A 21,386-nucleotide genomic window follows, 5' to 3' on the forward strand; every position below is an offset into this window, starting at 1 on the left:
ATTAACACCAATGGACAGAACATCCAGACAGAAAATCAACAAGGAAATAATAGAATTAAATGAAAAATTAGACCAGATGGACTTAATAGATATATATAGAACACTTCATCCAAAAACAGCAGGTTACACATTCTTCTCAAGTGCACATGGAACATTCTCAAGGATTGACCATATTTTGGGAACCAAAGCAAACATCAATAAATACAAGAGAGTTGAAATAATATCAAGCATCTTTTCTGATCATAACGCTATTAAACTAGAAATCAACTACAAGAAAAAAGCAGAGAAAGGTGCAAAAATGTGGAGACTAAACAACACGCTTCTCAACAAACAATGGATCATTGAAGAAATTAAAGAAGAAATCAAATATTATCTGGAGACAAATGAAAATGAGAACACGACATACCAAATCATTTGGGATGCAGCAAAAGCAGTCCTAAGAGGGAAATTCATCGCAATACAGGCTCACCTCACTAAACAAGAAAAAGCTCACGTAAGCAACCTCAAACGACACCTAACAGAAGTAGAAAAAGAAGAACAAACAAAGCCCAGAGTCAGTAGAAGGAGGGAAATAATAAAAATAAGAGCAGAAATAAACGATATTGAAACAAAAAAGACAATAGAAAGGATCAATGAAACAAAGAGTTGGTTCTTCGAAAGAATTAACAAAATTGACAAACCCCTAGCCAGACTCACCAAGAAAAGAAGAGAGAAATCGCAAATTAATAAAATCAGGAATGACAGAGGAGAAATCACAACAGATACCAATGAAATACAAGAGATCATAAGAGAATACTATGAAAAACTATATGCCAACAAATTGAACAACCTGGAAGAAATGGACAAATTCCTAGACTCCTACAATCTCCCCAAACTGAATCAGGAAGAAATGGAGAATCTGAATAGACCAATCACAAGTAAGGAAATAGAAACGGTAATCAAAAACCTCCCCAAAAACAAGAGTCCAGGACCAGACGGCTTCTCTGGAGAATTCTACCAAACATTCAAAGAAGACTTAATACCTATTCTCCTCAAACTGTTCCAGAAAATTGAGAAAGATGGAGAACTCCCTAACACATTCTATGAAGCCAACATCACTCTGATCCCCAAACCTGACAAGGACAACACAAAGAAGGAGAACTACAGGCCGATATCACTGATGAACATAGATGCAAAAATCCTCAACAAAATTTTGGCAAACCGATTACAGCAATACATCAAAAAGATTATACACCATGATCAAGTGGGATTTATACCAGGGACACAGGGATGGTTCAACATCCGCAAGTCAATCAACGTGATACACTACATCAACAAAATGAAAAACAAAAACCACATGATCATCTCAATAGATGCAGAGAAAGCATTCGACAAGATCCAACACCCATTTATGATAAAAACCCTCAGTAAAATGGGTATAGAAGGAAAGTACCTCAACATAATAAAGGCCATATATGATAGACCCACAGCCAACATCATACTCAATGGACAAAAGCTGAAAGCCATCCCTCTGAGGACAGGAACAAGACAAGGGTGCCCACTTTCACCACTCCTATTCAACATAGTACTGGAGGTGCTGGCCAGAGCAATTCGGCAGGAAAAAGAAATAAAAGGAATCCAAATAGGTAACGAAGAAGTAAAACTCTCGTTGTTTGCAGACGACATGATCTTATACATAGAAAACCCCAAAGAATCCACAGAAAAACTATTAGAAATAATCAACAACTACAGCAAAGTAGCAGGGTATAAAATTAACGTGCATAAATCAGTAGCATTTCTATACACTAACAATAAACTAACAGAAAAAGAACTCAAGAACTCTATCCCATTCACAATCGCAACGAAAAGAATAAAATACCTGGGGATAAACTTAACCAAGGAAGTGAAGGATCTATACAATGAAAACTACAAGACTTTCTTGAAAGAAATAGGCGATGACATAAAGAGATGGAAAAACATTCCTTGTACATGGATTGGAAGAATAAACATAGTTAAAATGTCCATACTACCTAAAGCAATATACAGATTCAATGCTATCCCAATCAGAATCCCAAGAACATTCTTCACAGAAATTGAACAAACAATCCTAAAATTCATATGGGGGAACAAAAGACCGCGAATTGCTAAAGCAATCCTGAGCAAGAAAAACAAAGCCGGCGGAATCACAATCCCCGATTTCAAAACATATTACAAAGCTACAGTGATCAAAACAGCATGGTACTGGTACAAAAACGGTCCACAGATCAATGGAACAGAATTGAAAGCCCGGAGATAAAATCACACATCTATGGACAGCTAATCTTCGACAAAGGAGCAGAGGGCCTACAATGGAGAAAAGAAAGTCTCTTCAACAAATGGTGCTGGGAAAACTGGACAGCCACATGCAAAAGATTGAAAATTGACCATTCTTTTTCACCACACACCAAAATAAACTCAAAATGGATCAAAGACCTAAAGATTAGGCCTGAGACAATAAGTCTTTTGGAAGAGAATATAGGCAGTACACTCTTTGACATCAGTTTCAAAAGAATCTTTTCGGACACTGTAACTCCTCAGTTGAGGGAAACAATAGAAAGAATAAACAAATGGGACTTCATCAGACTAAAGAGCTTCTTCAAGGCAAGGGAAAACAGAATTGAAACAAAAAAACAGCTCACTAATTGGGAAAAAATATTTACAAGCCACTTATCCGACAAAGGGTTAATCTCCATAATATACAAAGAACTCACACTGCTTAACAACAAAAAAACAAACAACCCGATCAAAAAATGGGCAGAGGACATGAACAGACATTTCTCAAAAGAAGATATGAATATGGCCAATAGACACATGAAAAGATGTTCATCATCGCTAATCATCAGGGAAATGCAAATCAAAACTACACTAAGATATCACCTTACCCCCGGTAGATTGGCAAAAACATCCAAAACCAAGAACGACAAATGTTGGAGAGGTTGTGGAGAAAGAGGAACCCTCATACACTGTTGGTGGGAATGCAAACTGGTACAGCCACTATGGAAAACAGTATGGAGATTTCTCAAAAAGTTAAAAATAGAAATACCCTATGACCCAGCCATCCCATTACTGGGTATCTATCCTAAGAACCTGATAACAGATATCTCAAGAGTCCGTTGCACCCCTATGTTCATCGCAGCATTATTTACAATAGCCAAGACGTGGAACCAGCCTACATGCCCAGAAACTGATGACTGGATAAAGAAGATGTGGTATATATACACAATGGAATACTACTCAGCCATAAAAAAAGACGAAATTGGCCCATTCACAACAACGTGGATGGACCTCGAGGGCATTATGTTAAGCGAAATAAGTCAGTCAGAGAAAGACGATCTCTATATGACTCCACTCATAGGTGGAAATTAGTATATTGAGAAGGAGATCTGATCGGTGGTTACCAGGGAAAAGGGGGGGTGGGGGGAGGGTACGAAGGGGGAAGGGTGTACCCACAACATGACTAACAAAAATGTACAACTGAAATCTCACAAGGTTGTAATCTATCATAACATTAATAAAAAAAATATATAAATTAAAAAAAAAAAAAAACATAGTTAAAATGTCCATTCTACCTAAAGCAATCTACAGATTCAACGCCATCCCAATCAGAATCCCAATGACGTTCTTTACAGAATTAGAACAAAGAATCCTAAAATTCATATGGGGCAACAAAAGACCCCGAATTGTTAAAGCGATCCTGAGAAAAAAGAACAAAACGGGAGGCATCACAATCCCTGACTTCAAAACATACTACAAAGCTACAGTAATCAAAACAGCATGGTACTGGTACAAAAACAGGTGCACAGATCAATGGAACAGAATTGAAAGCCCAGAAATAAAACCACACATCTATGGACAGCTTATCTTTGAAAAAGGAGCTGAGGGCATACAATGGAGAAAAGAAAGTCTTTTCAACAAATGGTGCTGGGAAAACTGGAAAGCCACATGTAAAAGAATGAAAATTGACCATTCTTTTTCACCATTCACCAAAATAAACTCAAAATGGATCAAAGACCTAAAGCTGAGACCTGAAACCATAAGGCTTCAGGAAGAAAACGTAGGCAGTACACTCTTTGACATCAGTATTAAAAGGATCTTTTTGGACACCATGCCTTCTCAAGAAGGGAAACAATAGAAAGAATAAACAAATGGGACTTCATCAGACTAAAGAGCCTCTTTAAGGCAAGGGAAAACAGGATTGAAACAAAAAAACAACCCACTAACTGGGAAAAAATATTTGCAAATAATACATCCGACAAAGGCTTCATATCCATAATATATAAAGAACTCACACAACTTAACAACAAAAAATTAAACCACCCGATCAAAAAATGGGCAGGAGACATGAAAAGACATTTCTCCAAAGAAGATAGACAGACGGCCAATAGGCACATGAAAAGATGTTCATCAATGCTGTACATCAGGGAAATGCAAATCAAAACTACACTAAGATATCACCTTACACCCATTAGAATGACAAAAATAACTAAAACAAATAGTAACAGATGTTGGACAGGTTGTGGAGAAAAAGGAACCCTCATACACAGCTGCTGGGAATGCAAACTGGTGCAGCCACTATGGAAAACAGTACGGAGATTCCTCAAAAAATTAAAAATAGAACTACCATACGATGCAGCTATCCCACTACTGGGTATTTATCCAAAGAGCTTGAAGTCAGCAATTCCAAAAGTCCCATGCACCCCAATGTTCACTGCAGCATTATTTACAATAGCCAAGACGTGGAAGCAACCTAAGTGCCCATCAACAGATGAATGGATAAAGAAGATGTGGTATATACATACAATGGAATACTACTCAGCCGTAAAAAAGAACAAAATTATCCCATTTGCAACAACGTGGATGGACCTTGAGGGAATTACATTAAGTGAAATAAGCCAGATAGAGAAGGACAATCTCTGTATGACTCCGCTCATATGAGGAATTTAAACATGTGGACAAAGAGAACAGATTAGTGGCTACCAGGGCAAAGGTGGGGTGGGGGTGGGCACAAAGGGTGAAGGGTTGCACCTACAACACGACTGACAGACAATAATGTACAACTGAAATTTCACAAGATTGTAACCTACCATTAACTCAATAAAAAATTTAAAAAAAAGAAAATCTCAACTGCAATTTTGTAGACATTGACAAGCTGATCCTAAAATTCACATGAAAGTGCAAAGGACCTAGAATAGCCAAAACGACCCTGGAAAAGAAAATTTGAAGAACTCATACTTTCCAATTTCAAAACTTACTACAGCACTACAACAATCAAGTGCCACCAGCACTTGGAGCAGAACAGAGAATCCCAGAAACAGAACCACACAAACACACCCAAATAATTTTCACAAAGGTGTAAAAGCAATTCAATAGAGGAAAAATAATCTTGCCAACAAGACACCCAAAGGCAAAAAAAAAAAAAAAATAAAGACCTTTAATCTAAGTCTCACATCTTACCCAAAAATTAACTCAAAATGGATCATGAAACTTAAATGTAAAATTATAAAACTTTTACAAAAAAAAAAAAAAAACGCAAACAGAAAGAAATCTTTACCATCTAAGTCTAGGAAAAGAGACCCCAGATTTGACACTGAAAGCATGATCCATAAAGAAAAACTGATAAATTGGACTTGATCAAAATTTAAACTTTTGCTCTGTGAAAGGCCCTACTAAAAGACTGAAAAGACAAGCTTTAAACTGACAGAAAATATTTGCAAACCACACATCTGACAAAGAATTAGTGTTTAGGATACATAAAGAATTGTCAAAACTCAGTAGTAATAAAACCTCCAATTAGAAAATGTGCAAAAGACATCAATAGATGTTTCACCAAAGAAGATTTACAGATGGTAAATAAACACATGAAAAGATGTTAAACATCATTATTGTTAGAGAAATGTAAATTAAAACCCTAATGATGCATCATTAACACACCTATCAGAATGGCATAAACAAGTCACAAGATCAAATGCTGGTGAAGATGTGAAGAAACCAGATTCTTTTTTTTTTTTTTCTTCTTCTTCTTCTCCCCAAAGCCCCCCAGTACATAGTTGTATATTCTAGACGTAGGTCCCTCTGGCTGTGCTATGTGCAACACTGCCTCAGCGTGACCTGATGAGCGTTCCCATGTCCACACTCAGGATCCAAACTGGCAGAAACCCTGGGCATTCGAAGCAGAGCGCGTGAACTTAACCACTCAGCCCAGGGCTGGCCCCAGAAACCAGCTTCTTAATACATTACTGATATGAATGTAAAATGATACAGTCTCTCTGAAACCAGATGGGCAGTTTCTTACAAAACTAAACTTATAACTACCATACAACCCAACAATAACATTCCTGGGCAATTATCACAAAGAAAAAAGACTGTTCACCCAAAAACCTGCACGCTAATGTTTATAGCAGCTCTATTTATAATAACTTAGATGTCCTCCAATGAGTGAATAAACTGTGCTACACTCATACCATGGAACACTACCCAGCAATAAAAACAAATGTACTATTTATACATGCAACAACCTGGATAATCTCCCAAGAATTATGCTGATTTTTAAAAGTCAACCTCAAAAGTTTACGTATTATATGATTCCATTTATACAACATTCTTAAAATGATATATAAATGAAGAACAGATAAAGTGCTGCCAGTAGCTAAGGAGGGAGTACAGGCAGGAGGGAACCAGGAGTACAGGCAGGAGGGAACCAGGTCTGGCTATAAAAGGGCACCATAAGAGTTCCTTGTGATGATGGAAGTGTTCTGTAAATGACTGTATCCAATGTCCTCTATCTGGGTTGTGCTATTGTACCATAGTTTTGCAAGATGTTAGCATTGTGAGAAACTGGGTAGAGGGTACACAAGACGTCTCTATATCATTTTTTACAATTCTACCATGGGAACCAACAATTATCTCTAAACAAAAAGTTTAATTTTTAAAAATGATACTATAAAAGTATATTTATTGACATGGAAAAAATATTTATGATTATATTGTTAATTTTAAAAACAGGTTATAGAACAATATGTACAATACAGGCATACCTCAAAGATATTTCAGGCTCAATTCCAGACCACTACAATAAAGCAAATATGACAATAAAGCAAGTCACAAGAATTTTTTGATTTCCTAGTGCATATGAAAGTTATGTTTACACTACACTATGGTCTATCACGCATGCAATAGCATTATGTCTAAAACAATGTACATACCTTAATTAAAAAATACTTTAATTCTAAAAAACTCTAACCATCATCTGAGCCTTCAGGGAGTCATAATCTTTTTGCTGCTGGAGGCTCTTGTAAAAAATGCAATATCTGCGAGTGCAATAAAACAAGGTATGCCTGTATAGTACCATTTTGGTGTGTGTTGTGTGTATATTTTTTCTGAGTGTGTGTCTATACATAGACAGATCTAAATATGCATTCAGGAAGTCTTTCTATCTCTGGATGAATAAGATTTTAGGTGATTTCAATTTTTGCCTATATTTGCTGTATTCTTATTTATCAATATTATGCATGCGTGACTCTTCTAATGAGAGGAAGTGAGATTATTCTTAATTTTTAAAATGTGCTTTCTATGAAACATTGACTCAAAAGCAATACTTTGAACACATTGGTTATGCAACAATTAGAAATTAAAACAAGTTACATCTCTTCTGAAGAAAAGAAGAATGAGTTGAATAATCCAGGTTCTATGGAAGACAAATAAATTTTGAAAGAAATTATTATTTTAACTAACGACTTACATAATAGGTTGTGCTGGCTGGTGGGTGACAGGAGCGCTAACATAAGATGTAGGCTGTACTCCCATCATTCCTGAACCATCTTAAAAGAAAATAAACGCATTTATTTCAGAGTATCCATTTAAGAACATTTTAATCCCTAAAGGAAATGTCACATACTAAAAATGTCACCTAAGGAAACAAATCCATATTTCCTTCTGGGCTAGGAGTGAGCAAATAACAATGCAAGAAAACACAAAATAGTTATGTCTTAAATCTAGATAAAAAGGAAATAACTATAAAATATAATTGAGTTTTTAAAAGGCCACCTATTAAATCAATAAATATATAGTATTTGAATTAAATAAAGCTGTGCTTTTCTCATTATACATTTTTACTTGTACAAAGACCAATTTTCCTGACTAAGCACTGGAAAAAAATGTTTACCCTGTAGATAACTTACAGTAAGCAAGACTGGGATCCAAAGTATTCCTGGCCCCATAAAAGTAGTATGCATCATCATAAGGAGTTCTATAGTTAGTAGCCAAAGGTGGTAGAAGGGGAGGTGGAGGCAAAGGCGCAATCCTGCATCAAAAGAAAATTGGAAAATTCTTCTCATCTTTCATTGCAAACTTTTTTAAATCAAGATATTATCCTTTTGCAAAAATGTTACCAAAAATCTAATTGCTGCTTTAGAAAAAGCCACCATCTTGCTTCAACCTTTTATCAATAATTATGACTAAAAGCAAAAACCAGTATAAAATTTCAGAATTTAAGGTATAACACTTACGTAAGACAAAAACTTCAGATAATATTCAATCAATTAATATCTAAGTAGTTACCCTGTGCCAGTATTGAACAAACATGGTCCCTGTGCCTCAGGAATAATACAGAAACAAACAGATAATTATAGCAAAGTATACTAAATGAAACAATACAAGTAGATGCAGGGTGCTGTAGGAACATGGAGCATGGACATTTAAGTCACATAGGGAAGAAGACGAAAGCGTGAGGAAGGCTTTCCAGAAAAGGCAATGCTTCAGCCATGTTGATAAAGTGAGTTACTCACAGAGATGAAGGATTGTACAGGAAGAAAGAGCAAAGAGACGCAAAATGGAATTACTAATAGTTCCATTTGACGGGGGGAAAGGGTGCATTTTTTAACTTTAAAAATGTATTGTTCTTTCAAAGGAAGTCAACCAATGTGAAACAGAAACCATAATATGAAACAGAAACCACTTAAATATCAACAGTAAAGTCTTGACATATTTTTAGCATTTCATAAAGTTAAAACTTCTGAAAACCTCTGTTTTAGCACTTCATTACTGATTAGGAAATATCTCTGTATTTTCACCAAGGCACTATTTTCCAATAGCAAAAATAGAAAAGGCAAATTCCTTTAGGTGAACAGAAAGAGAATGGGAGCATCTTAGAATATTTTCACTTCTGTGTATCTTAACAGGTTCTCCCTTTGTATAATTCAAAATAATTCTGAAGAGCTAAGAAGGCATTAAAGTTTTCTTCAGTTGTGAACATTTTCCACATTTACTAGTCACTCAGTGTGTCTAACCTTGCTATTTTCACTCCATAGACATCAACAAAGTAGTGAAAAACTGCTATGAAAGAGAACTGTCAAATCATTAAATCTTAAATTTTTATGGAAATTTGTGTAAGATTCAATCCTCATGACAACCCTATAATTGTAGATAAGAAAAAAGTATCACTATTCCACTTTTACAAATGAGAAAATTTAAGTTCAATAACAGTGTGGTTTACCCAAAATCCAGACAGTGAAGCCAACTGTTTTAATCCCTAAACCAATGCTGTGACCATCATGCCATATCTGTAATTCTAATCCCACCTCGTCTTTTGAGTCATGAGGATCAAACAAACAAAACATCTGATAAATATAGTAAACAATTCTATAATTTGTTAGTAGTAATAAAAAGGTAAGACTAAGTTCTACTGAAAGAAGAAAGTATAGCCCAGAAAATATCAATGTTAAAAAAGAAAAATATCTGATTAAATACACTCCCATAATTAGTACATTAACAGTAAGAAAAAAATCAGCTCAAGTCCTCTGAGAGAAGAAAGCATAGCCCAGGAAAAAACAACGTAAACGACAGGATTTTCTTTATGTATAGTCTAGTATATCACGATGCCTTTTACCTATAGTGATCAAATTTTACCTAAGTTACAAGCTTTATAATCTCAATGACTTTTCATTTCAGGAATGAGAGTTGCATAGCCCATGAGTAATCAGAGAGAACGAGTTGAACAAAACAGAAAGTAAAATAGAGTAATATATACAAAAGAGCCACATTAGAAACATTTTCTGCACAAACTGAAGGAAGCATTCAATGTTTGCCAAGCGGAAATTACCAAATTGAGAAAAAGTATACCTTTTATATTTTAAAAGATATTTTTAAAAAGACATTAAAAAATATGACCTAAAACTAAATTCTAAATGTACTTATTCATTCTAAAAATACTAAAGCATCTTCAAACAATAAAAGAATGTTATAAACATTTCCCTTGTTTTTACAATGAGAGAAAAGATCAACGATGAAAACAAATTTCAAGACAAAGTATTTAACAAAAGCCATTAATTGTATAAAAATCTCTGAAGGATAACGTTATTTGCTTTAGCAAATCCTTCTAAACATAAAATATAATGATACCTTACCTAGTTCCCAAACACAAAACATTTTAAACAAGCACCTGGGAGGCAGCATTTCACCAAGGGTGCTGCTGAGTCCGTTGTGCAGATCTTCCCTTTGTGATGGGATGGCCTGAACTGATGGGATGGGTGGGACAGATGGGGCAGATAACGGAGGCAGAGGCGTCTGGAAAGCTACTCTGGGTCTTTCAGGGGGCAGCGTTTCTTCAAAGTGTCTTGGCGCCACACCAAACTGCTTTAGTCTATCAGGCTAAAATAAAGAAAAAAAAATCTGTTTGTTATATACAATCATAAATTTAAAGGTGGAAAGGACCTCAAAAGACCCTCTATCCCAGACTGCCAGCAGGCACCTAAGTTGGTCACAGAATAAAAGAATTTTACAGTTCTACAAAAGACTTTGAAGATCTAATTCTTATTTTATAAATGGAGTAATCAAGGCTCTCTGACAGCACATAAATCACCTCAAGTCTCACCATTAATAAATAATCAAGCAAAGGCTAGAGCCAGATATTAATCTTAAATATAAAACTCTCTATTACACTAGAACACTATGCTGCTTCTCTATCCAATTGCCATTTCTGACATCAAAGTATTCTCTATAGAGTCAACAAACATCTTCTGTAAAGAGCCAGACAGTAAATGTATCAGGCTTTGCAGGCCATATGGTCTCTTCACAACTACTTGACTCAGCCATAGTGCTAAAGTAGCCCAAATCCATATGTAAATAAATTAGAGAGAGTGTGCTGCAATAAAACTGTATTTACAAAAATATGGATTTGATGATAGGCTACAGTTTGCTAACCCCCACTCAAGAACATCATTTATGTGTCCTTTTCTAAGATTTGCACAACAAAAGTAAACCCAACCAAAAGTAATGGTCTATTGTCTCTAATATTTTTATTTATTCTCATAAAGCAACTGGACACTGTAAAGCTTGTTTCATTCAAATATAAATAAGAAGATCTGTCAAACACTAATGTAACTATAAATCCAAAGTTTAACGTGCTACCATATTGCATTAAAGAGTTCAAAATTTTTAAAGTTTAAGTTTTTGATTGTGAAAACTATTTCAAAGGTATCAATCGACAGAAGAAAAGAGATTTAGCTTTGGAATTTATCCTCTTTTGTCCATGATGTCTACCTTCCCCAGGAATTTCTAAGATTAATCTAAAAGTTTTATTCTATGAGCAGTCAAGAAGCACACTGAGAGTGATGCTGGTGCTGTATTAAACTTTTTAAAACAGATAATCTATAGGGCCTATAATTAGCATAAGTAAAAGTAAATCAAAAGCTGCCTACAGTTGAATAATTTTAAGTTGTCATATTCTTTTTAAGAATGAATTTTTAATGAAATTAATTAGTTTATTAATTATGATTCAAAGATGAAACAAAAACTTGCCTTAGCAAATAAATTCTCCATATCCAACTACAGAAAAAGCACATTTTGAGAAGAACAGTAAATTATTACCTCCTCTTTACTTAACTGCGGTGATGTAATTCATTCCACTTGATGAGAATTGCAAAATTAAAGCAAAAATAAGGTTCTCTCTCTAGTTTTGCATTAAATAAAAATTACTAAAATGCTTACAAACTTCAGTTTCTTCGCAAATCACTCTAATATCAAAAAAGTGGTCAAGAAAAATATTAACCTCTATTGTAACTTAACCTGAGATAACTTTCCCAGGGAATAGTGCACGTGAACAAAGTAGAAAGGATTAATTCAAAATAAACTAAAAAAATGATGTACACATGAAAAAGTAAAAATTATCAGGGAAATAAATAAGAGATAGGACTTACGTTTTATGACAACTCAGTTTAGTTTATGACTGTTCAAATTGGTCTACTCTTAAATTTCCCCCAATGTTTTCTATCTCCACCTGCTACCACATTTGAGACTTCTTTGAACCAAAGATTAAACATCAAAAGATGTTAGGGAGCTCTTACCGATTTCTCAGGGTCTTGAGCTCCAGAAGCTGCAACTCTGAGTTCCAAATCTTTTTCTCTAAACAAATTAAAGTTTTATATATAAAAAAGTTACAGTAAACACTATCAAAATCATAATCATTACTGAAACAAATTTACACACCAAGTCTATGCAAAAACATCTCCAAATATAAATAATTCCTGTAACTGACAATAAAAGCCTAAAATAATTCTGAAAACTAAATTTTCTGATCTGATACAAAGTAAATTAGAGTTCACACGAAAACTGACTTGTAATAAGTATCTCTAAACCAGTGGCTGGGGTACTTCAAAGTCTAAGCAATTCACACAGAATAAAGTACAGATGTAGAACAAAATCTTCACTTTGTGAAACAAACAAAAACCTTTTTTCAGAGTACATGTACATTTTCAGTTCACAAAAAGGGTAAAAAATAAAAATTAATACCATACTTGTTTTTTAATCCTTTTAATTTAATTTTATTTTTATGAGGAAGATTCACCCTGAGCGAACATCTGTGCCAATCTTCCTCTATCTTATATGTGGGTCACCACCACAGCATGGCTGCCAATGAGTGGTGTGGGTCTGCACCTGGGAAGTGATCCCAGCCCGCCAAAGCAGAACATGCTGAACTTAACCTCCAGGCCATGGGGCCAGCCCCAATACCACACTTTCAAATAAGAGTTTGTAAGAAAATGATGTTAAAGATGGCTAATATCAGACAGTAGATATTGGCTTTCTCTAAGATAGAGAAAAAAAGGCAAAACTAAAAGATGCTAGATCTCAAATTCTCTAGAACCAAGGTATCTATTCCTAATTCTAAACCATAATTAATATGTCACAGGTATTTCTATAAGAAAGATTACAAACACTGAGACATGTATACAATATAAATACCTGTGGATTTACGATGATTATTTTTATATTGCCTATATGTGTGTACTTACCATTTCACATTGTTAGAAGATAAAATACTTTTATATTTCTTACTATATATGGGATAATATACTGAGCATGTAGATAACAATAAATACTATCCTAAATTAAAAATTGAAGAAATTAATCAAGGTATGTAAAAGGCCTGTTATAGAATATATCCATAGTCTCATTTGTTACCTGTGACAAAGAAAATGAACACTCTCATAGTATTTCTTTTATTGCCCTGGTTGATACAATGTGGAGATTGAAACAGAAATGACTTACAAATACAAAATCACAATAGGAAAAGTATCTCTTTATTTTACTACGTTATAGTTACCATCATGTCACTTTACACAAATGCACTTTAAATTCAAAACACCTCTTTTAAATGCAAACCTTTCATTACCGTCTCTTGTTCTTCTGTTGTTCAGCCATTTGTTCTAGTAATTCTAGTCTATATTTCTCTTTCTTTCTCTGAATAAGTTCTCGATCTTCGCCTCCTAGAAAGTGGTGAAAAAAAAAAAAGTAGTCAACTCTTGAACAATGTACTCAACCTCCTTTTTAAAACCTCCATTTTTAATTATATCAAAGAATAATTACTGTATATGTAGAATATACAGAAAGTAAAATTATATGTATCATTACCTCTTCAATTAATTTTATAATTTATATCTACTATGTGTCAAATATAAGATACATTAATCCTTCCAAAACCTCTAAATTTAGTCCAAAATATTCTTATTTAAATAAGAGAATACTTTAATCCCCATCGCCATTTTTCCAATAATCAGGAAAATATCTCCACTAACACTTACCACAAGCTCCTAAATTTAACAAATGTGTCCAAAAGGAACATCTCAAAAGCAACTGCCCCTCTGTTTTCAAACTTCAAAACCTTACTATAACTTGATTGCTCATCATCTCTTGTTCACTTCACAGGAGGACCCTCTCTTCTATTCTCATGGCCATTAACCTTGGATAAGACCTTTCTACATTTCACCTGGACTGCAGCAATAAGCTAACTAGTCTCCCAAACTCCCCCTCTCCCTGCTCCAATCCTATCTATATCCAGCACACTTATGAAAAATTAAGTATCTTAAAATACAACACTAATCAACTGGTGCCCTGCTCAAAAAAACCTCAATTCTACAGAAAAAAATAAAAACCTCTCACTCTGGTATCATTATGTGAAAATCCAATTGTGCAAACATTTCCGATCCACAGAAAATTATTACTGCCTAAGTTAATGACACAAAATAAACTCACTCTAGAAATGCATGATCTGGAACACCACACAAATCACAGGATATCAAAAATGCAACTGAACCAGCAGTTTTTCTAGTAACTTAATTATTAGTCTCCCAACCATTAGTGGACATACAGCATCTGAGTTTGTCTATTAAGCACAGACGTCCGCAGTAGTGAAGCTCCCACAGGGATAACATGAATTATGTTAAGGTTAATAATAATGTTTTATAATCAAAGTATATATATCCATTCTGCTTCCAGTCATGATGGAGTAACAAGCACTGAACTTAACCTCCCACCACAAAAAAATAATAAATTAGGCAAAATACATGAAATAACTGTCTTTCAGACACTAGACACTGGACAACAGGCAGTGCAGGACTGTAATACTTGAGAGAAGGAAAATCACCTGGTTTTCTGCCTGAATGCAATTTTCCAGACCACAGGTAAAGAGATGGAGAACCCAAACAGACCGAAGAAACTAAGCTAAACTGAGCAAAGATCAAAATTCAGGAAGGCTAAAATGGCTGGAAGTTTAGGGCAAAGATCCAAAAAGAGCTTTAGAAATCCGTAGAGGGGTCTCTTCAGACTTTACTGTCCGCTAGTCTGTGCACGCACAGAGCAAAATTCCATCAGCCTGGGCAAAAAACTATGGAGGACATGTAAACTGAGTAATTCTCAGACCTTCTCAAGTAAAGTGGAGAGAAATTCAAGCTCCAGCCAGCTAGTGATCCCCTAGGGTATTCAGAAAAGACCCCAGAAAGGTCACTCTATAATAGTGGGGCTAAACTATCTCTGTGAAAAGAGGCTACTCTACAGGTCCCTAGCTAAGCTTAAAGTCAGACCTCAAAAACAGTGGTCCCTAAGAAACAGAAAAATGTGACTGTGGCAGGCAAAATTCTAAGACAGATCCTATGTTCTCTGGCTTCTGGTGCTGACTCCCTGTATAAACCTCTCTCCTTGAATGTGGGCAGCACCTGATTTGCTTCTAGCTAATAAAATATGGCAAAGGTGAAAGGAATTTGCAGATATAATCAAGGTAGCAAGTCAATTTTGAATTAATTAAAGGGAGATTGTCTTGGGTGGGCCTGATATAGTCAGGTAAAAGCCCTCCCTAAATTTAGAGATTCTCCTTGCTCGCATGATAAAGTGAGCAGCCATGGTGAGGGAGTTCATGTGGCAAGAAACCGTAGAAGGCCTCTAGGGATCGCGAGCTGTCTCCACCTGACATTCAGTAAGAAGTGAGGGCTCTAGTAACATAACCACACGGAAATGAATTCTGCCAACAATCTGAATGGGCTTGGAGGCAAATCCTTCCCCACTCAAGCCTCCAGATGAAAAACGGCCTGGCTGATGCCTTGATTATAGCCTTGTGAGACCAGGAACACAGGACCCAGCTAAGTCATGCCCAGACTCCTGACCCACAGAAACTGTGAGATGATGTGGGATGTTTTGAGCCACTAAGTTTGTGGTAATCTGTGATGCAGCAATAGAAAACTAATACTCACACAGATCAATGGAATGGAACCAGGAGCCCAGAAATAATCCATGGACAGCTAATTTTCAACAAGGGAGCCAAGAACATACAACAGAGAAAGGAAAGTCTCTTCAATAAATGGTGTTGGGAAAACTGAACAGCCACATGCAATAGAATGAAAGTAGACCATTATCTTACACTGTACACAAAAACCAACACAAAATGGATTAAAGATTTGAATATAAGACCGGAAACCATGAAACTTCTAGAAGAAAACATAGGCAGTACACTCTTAGACATAAATCTTAGCAGCATATTTTCAAGTACCATGTCTGACTAGGCAAGGGAAACAATAGAAAAACTAAACAAATGTAGTTTAACTACATCAAACTAAAAGGCTTCTGCATAGCAAAGGAAACAATCAACAAAATGAAAAGACAACATAACAATTGGGAGAAGGTATTTGGAAACAAAATACATCTCAACAAAACAATTTCCAACCCAATTAAAAAATGGGCAAAAGATATGAACAGAGGTTTCTCCAAAGAAGATATACAGACGGCCAACAGGCACATGAAAAGATTTTCAACATCACTAATTATCAGGAAAATGCAAATCAAAACTACAATGAGATATCAATTCACTCTCGTCAGAATGGCTATAATTAACAAGACAGGAAACAAGTGTTGGAGAGGATGGAGTAAAGAGAACTCTCATACACTGCTGGTGGGAGTGCAAACTGGTACAGCCACTATGGAAAACAGTATGGAGATTCCTCAAAAAATTAAGACTAGAACTACCATATCATCCAGCTATTCCACTGCTGGGTATTTATCCAAAGAACATGAAAACACAAATGCACAAAGATATATGCACCCCTATGTTCACTGTAGCATTATTCTTAACAGCTGAGACTTGGAAGCAACCTAGGTGTCCATCAAAGGACGAATGGATAAAGAAGATGTGGTACATATACACAATGGAATACTACTCAGCCAAAAAACCTGATGAAATGTGGCCACTCGTGACAACATGGATGGACCTTGAGGGTATGATGCTAAGTAAAGTAAGTCAGAGAGAGAAAGTCAAATACCATGTGATCTCACTCATAAACAGAAGATAAAATAACCACAAACACACACACAGAGACAGAGACTGGATTGGCGGTTACCAGAGGGAAAGCAGGAAGGGAGGAGGGCAAAAGAGGTGATTAGGCACATGTGTAAGGTGATGGATTGTAATTATCTTTGGGTGGTGAACATGATGTGATCTAAATAGGAATCGAAATATAATGATGTACACCCAAAATTTATATAATGTTATAAACCAATGTTATCACAATAAAAAAAAAAGAAACCTAATACAATAACCCATAACCATCAGAAAAGTTAGTCAATAGAAAAAAATCACAGGGGCCGGCTTGGGGGTATAGGTTAAGTTCACAAACTCCACTTCGGCAGCCTGGGGTTCGCAGGTTTGGATCCCAGGTGCAGACCTAGCACTGCTAGTCAAGCCACGCTGTGGTGGCACCCCACATAAAATAGAGGAAGACTAACACAGATGTTAGCTCAGCAACAATATCCCTCAAGCAAAAGGAGGAAGATTGGCCACAGATGTTGGCTCAGGGCCAATCTTCCTCACACATGCACACAGGCACGTGCGTGCACACACACACACATACAAATCGCATAAAACAACAGAGATGATGGATAACAAATAAGGATGTTAAAATTGCTATCATAACTATTCCCAAGTATTTAAATGAAAATAGGAACACAATGAGGAGGAAATGGAAGCTATTATAAAGAACGAAACGGGGAGTTCTGCTTCTGTTTAGGAAGTGGAAAGCCACCAAAGAACATTGCTCAGACTCGACAATGAGAAAAAGCTTAATCATCTACAAAATCTTAACTTTTAAAAAGCCTATCAGAGAGCTGAGGTTACAAGCAACCACGTTCACTGAATTCCAAAAGGTATAAAAACCAATCCGAAGAAGATGAGACAAGCCAAGTGTTTTATCTTCACCAGAGTATAGAGAAAGGCAGCTGCCTTAAAAAAGCAGGTAAGAAGAAAATACAGTCATGCACCACATAACTAAGTTTCAGTCAACGACGGGCCGCATACACTACGGTAGTCCTATAAGATTAGTATCATACAGCCTAGGAGTGTAGTAAACTATACATACCATCTGGGTTTATGTAAGTACACTCTGTGATGGACCCACAATAACAAAATCGCCTAACGACACCTTATTCCCATCGTTAAGCGACACATGACTGTAACTGAAATTCATAAAGGCATTGTGTAGGGTGGAATAACAATGTAGATTCTCTGGAAGCCCCAGACACAAGAGGAATCTGCACTCACTTGCCCATCTCCACTAGATGCTTACAAGAGAGATCAGAGATGGAGTAATGGAGGAAATCTGAAAGAGACCTTTCTGAGGGAAAAAAAAAACACTGCTCGCTTTCCAGACTCTTCTCTTCTACAAAGCAATAGCCGTAATCCACCTGCTGAAGGGCAGAAAACCTGTCTGGAGCCAGAATTCTGCACTTATACAAAGATCTGTTACTGTTAGGGGAAGGGCAGGGAATTCTCCCAGAAGACCCTCCACAGACATAAAGGAGAGTTTGGCTACCACTCCAGGGAGGGCCAGGAACACTGAGGTTAAAGACTCATTTCTGAGAACCAGATGCACAGGACCAGCCTTGCACTAAGGAACAAGGAACAGTAATCCACTGCTGAGGAAGGAGAAGTGTGGAGAGAGAGAGGGACGCCCTCTCTGTCAGGGGCATACAGGTCTTGCTGAAAACTGAGGAAGGTGCAGGAACACTGAGAAAATCCCTCCACCACTCCAGGCCCCATACTAAGAACAAGGCAGTCAGAGAATTTAACTCTTCAAGCAAATGGCAGAAGAAGAGTTAAAAATCAATAAGGATAGTACAAGACATGAACATCACTATCAATCAAATTGACTTAACTGACATTTATAAATCACTATACTCAACAACCACACAATGTACATTCTTTCAAGTACACACTAAACATTCACCAAGATAGGCCATATTTTGAGCCATTAAAAAAAATGTTTTATTAAAAAACTCAAAGTGAGATTATACAAATTATCTCCTCAGACCATAAAGGAATTAAATAAGCAATCAATAACAAAAAGACAGCATGAAAATCCCCAAATATTTGCAAATTTAAAAACATACTTCTAAAGAACCCATGATTCTGTTATAAACCTCACAATATATTATTTTTGCTCTAAGTGGTCAATTGTTTTAATTTTTCAAATAAAGCAAAAGGCTCCAAATGAGGTCCTTGGGGCAAAATCATAGGAAGACAAATCTCAGTTCAATTGAAATGAGAATATTATAACAATTACAGCCATCTAAAAATGGAACATGCTGCTTCTGGAGAGAGTGAGTTCCCTATGGGTATATACTCATATAGGCTGAGGGGAAAAAAATATAACCATGAGATAAATCACTGGATTAAATGACTTTATTGCTTAGTTCCAAGCATTAGAGTCTATTATCTCACCAAATATTGATCCACAATTTCTGGATTGCATTAATGGTAAGTTCATGCCACTCAATCTTTAAATTTTCAGGGTAGAATAATCCATTTGTTGATAAAATTGTCAGCGGGCACTCAACACAGAAAGCCCATTTCTCCAATTTTTACCATCTTTAACAATATACATCATAAGAATGAATGAAGCCTTTACTCTGACCTACTAATAGGTTAAATTGGTCAATTCCCACTTAAAGACATTATACTGGAATAAAAGTGCTATGCCATTTTTCTCAAACTAGCCATTTCAAGGAAGCAAAGGTTTCAGAATACCATGCAATTACATATCTCTAAGCCAAGATTTAAATAACTGACTGCTTTTAGGTTGAATGAACCTAAACTGTTATCCAATTTCCTCATATATTTCACTGAAACTAAATTTCAGGTAATGTTTTCCAATAGTTTTTTACACCACAGAAGAAACCTCTTTTCTATTTAAAGTTACACACAGGAAGTAAGGCTCTCTTCACACTGTTTCTGAAATTAAATTGTAACAAGTTAATATAACAAATCAACATGCTTATTAAGCAACGACCTTCATTTCTGATAAAATAAATAGAAAATTTGGATTATGACCCTGATTTGAACAAAACACCTCAGAAATTACATGGAAAGAACATGAGAAAGGATGTTTATCAAAGGATAAAAAGGTTTAGTTCAGGGGAATTAAACTAAAATGTAAGACAGTTTTGTGCTAGCTAAAGAAACAAGAAAAAGACTGAAGAAAAAAATTAACATATAAAACAGATTATAAGAAATAGGCACAATACAACAAAGTGCTAATCAAATATGAAATTAAAAGCTTATTACTGAAATTAATATTCATTTATCATCTATAGAAAGCTCATCACTACATAAAAGATATTTAGCTTTAAAATTACACATAGAGCTATAAATACATGTTAAATACTTAGCATAGTGCCTATCATAAAGTAAGCACTAGATAAACATTTTCTACTATTAGCATGGGTAGTATTAATTACAACACCGAGTTCTCACTAAAGACCTTTTATAAAACATTCTGCAAAAGTTTAATCAACTGGCAGTGTTGTACATACCAAAGAGCATCCCCGCAAAAGGACTGCAGATCTCTCGGTTAGTAGTTTTGGATGGTTCATTGTCTCGAGCACTAAAACAAATCAAAAAGAATTAGAACCCAAATAATTTTCAGAAAACAAAAATTTAGAGTAAAATGTAAGTAGGAGTTATTGACCTTCAAAGTACTATGGACACTATTAAAGTTACATATTTTTAAAGTTAGGGTAAAAGCATGGCATTTTCTCTCTTTATACAGTGGGACCCCTATATATTCAGGATCTATAAACATGTAACCTTCTTCTTCAGCCTGCTTCACTGGCTCTACAGATTCCCAATAAAACCCTTTTTCATAAGAACAGTTACCCCAGTAAGGAAAATGAATATAAGTACACATAAATAAATCCTAAAAAAGAAGACAATGGTGATACCTGCGCACACACTTGGAAAAAAAGATCATTCCTAAAAAACTCCTTCTTTAAAAGATACGAATGAGGGGCTGGCCCCGTGGCCAGGTGGTTAAGTTCGAGCGCCTGCTTCGGCAGCCCAGGGTTTTGCTGGTTCGGATCCGAGGCGCAGACATGGCACCACTCATCAGGCCACGTTGAGGTGGCATTCCACGTGCCACAACTAGAAGGACTCACAACTCAAATACACAACTACGTACTGGGGGGATATGGGGAGAAAAAGCAGCAGGAAAAAAAGAGAAGATTGGCAACAGTTGTTAGCTCAGGTGCCAATCTTTAAAAGAAAAAAAAGATATGAACGAGGA

At 35.8% G+C, this 21,386-nt stretch overlaps 1 protein-coding gene across 10 annotated transcripts in view; it reads right to left on the reverse strand.

Moving 5' to 3' along the window:
• Positions 1-21,386, reverse strand: part of CSPP1 (centrosome and spindle pole associated protein 1) — a 160,686-nt gene that overhangs the window by 78,135 nt on the left and 61,165 nt on the right. For 8 of the 10 annotated variants that reach the window (XR_011543364.1, XM_070631520.1, XM_070631518.1 and 5 more), the window contains 6 exons: positions 20,638-20,708; positions 13,682-13,775; positions 12,357-12,414; positions 10,454-10,662; positions 8,196-8,317; positions 7,757-7,835 (listed from right to left, as the gene is read on the reverse strand). Coding sequence is in view for 9 of the 10 variants with exons in the window: in XM_070631520.1 (XP_070487621.1) it covers positions 7,757-7,835; positions 8,196-8,317; positions 10,454-10,662; positions 12,357-12,414; positions 13,682-13,775; positions 20,638-20,708 (633 nt within the window). In the remaining variant the exon portion in view is untranslated. The remainder of the gene's footprint in view (positions 1-7,756; positions 7,836-8,195; positions 8,318-10,453; positions 10,663-12,356; positions 12,415-13,681; positions 13,776-20,637; positions 20,709-21,386) is intronic. The other 2 variants (XM_070631521.1, XM_070631523.1) reach the window with 2 other exon arrangements.

Source organism: Equus przewalskii, chromosome 8 (genome assembly GCF_037783145.1).
Source record: "Equus przewalskii isolate Varuska chromosome 8, EquPr2, whole genome shotgun sequence".
NCBI lineage: Eukaryota > Metazoa > Chordata > Mammalia > Perissodactyla > Equidae > Equus > Equus przewalskii.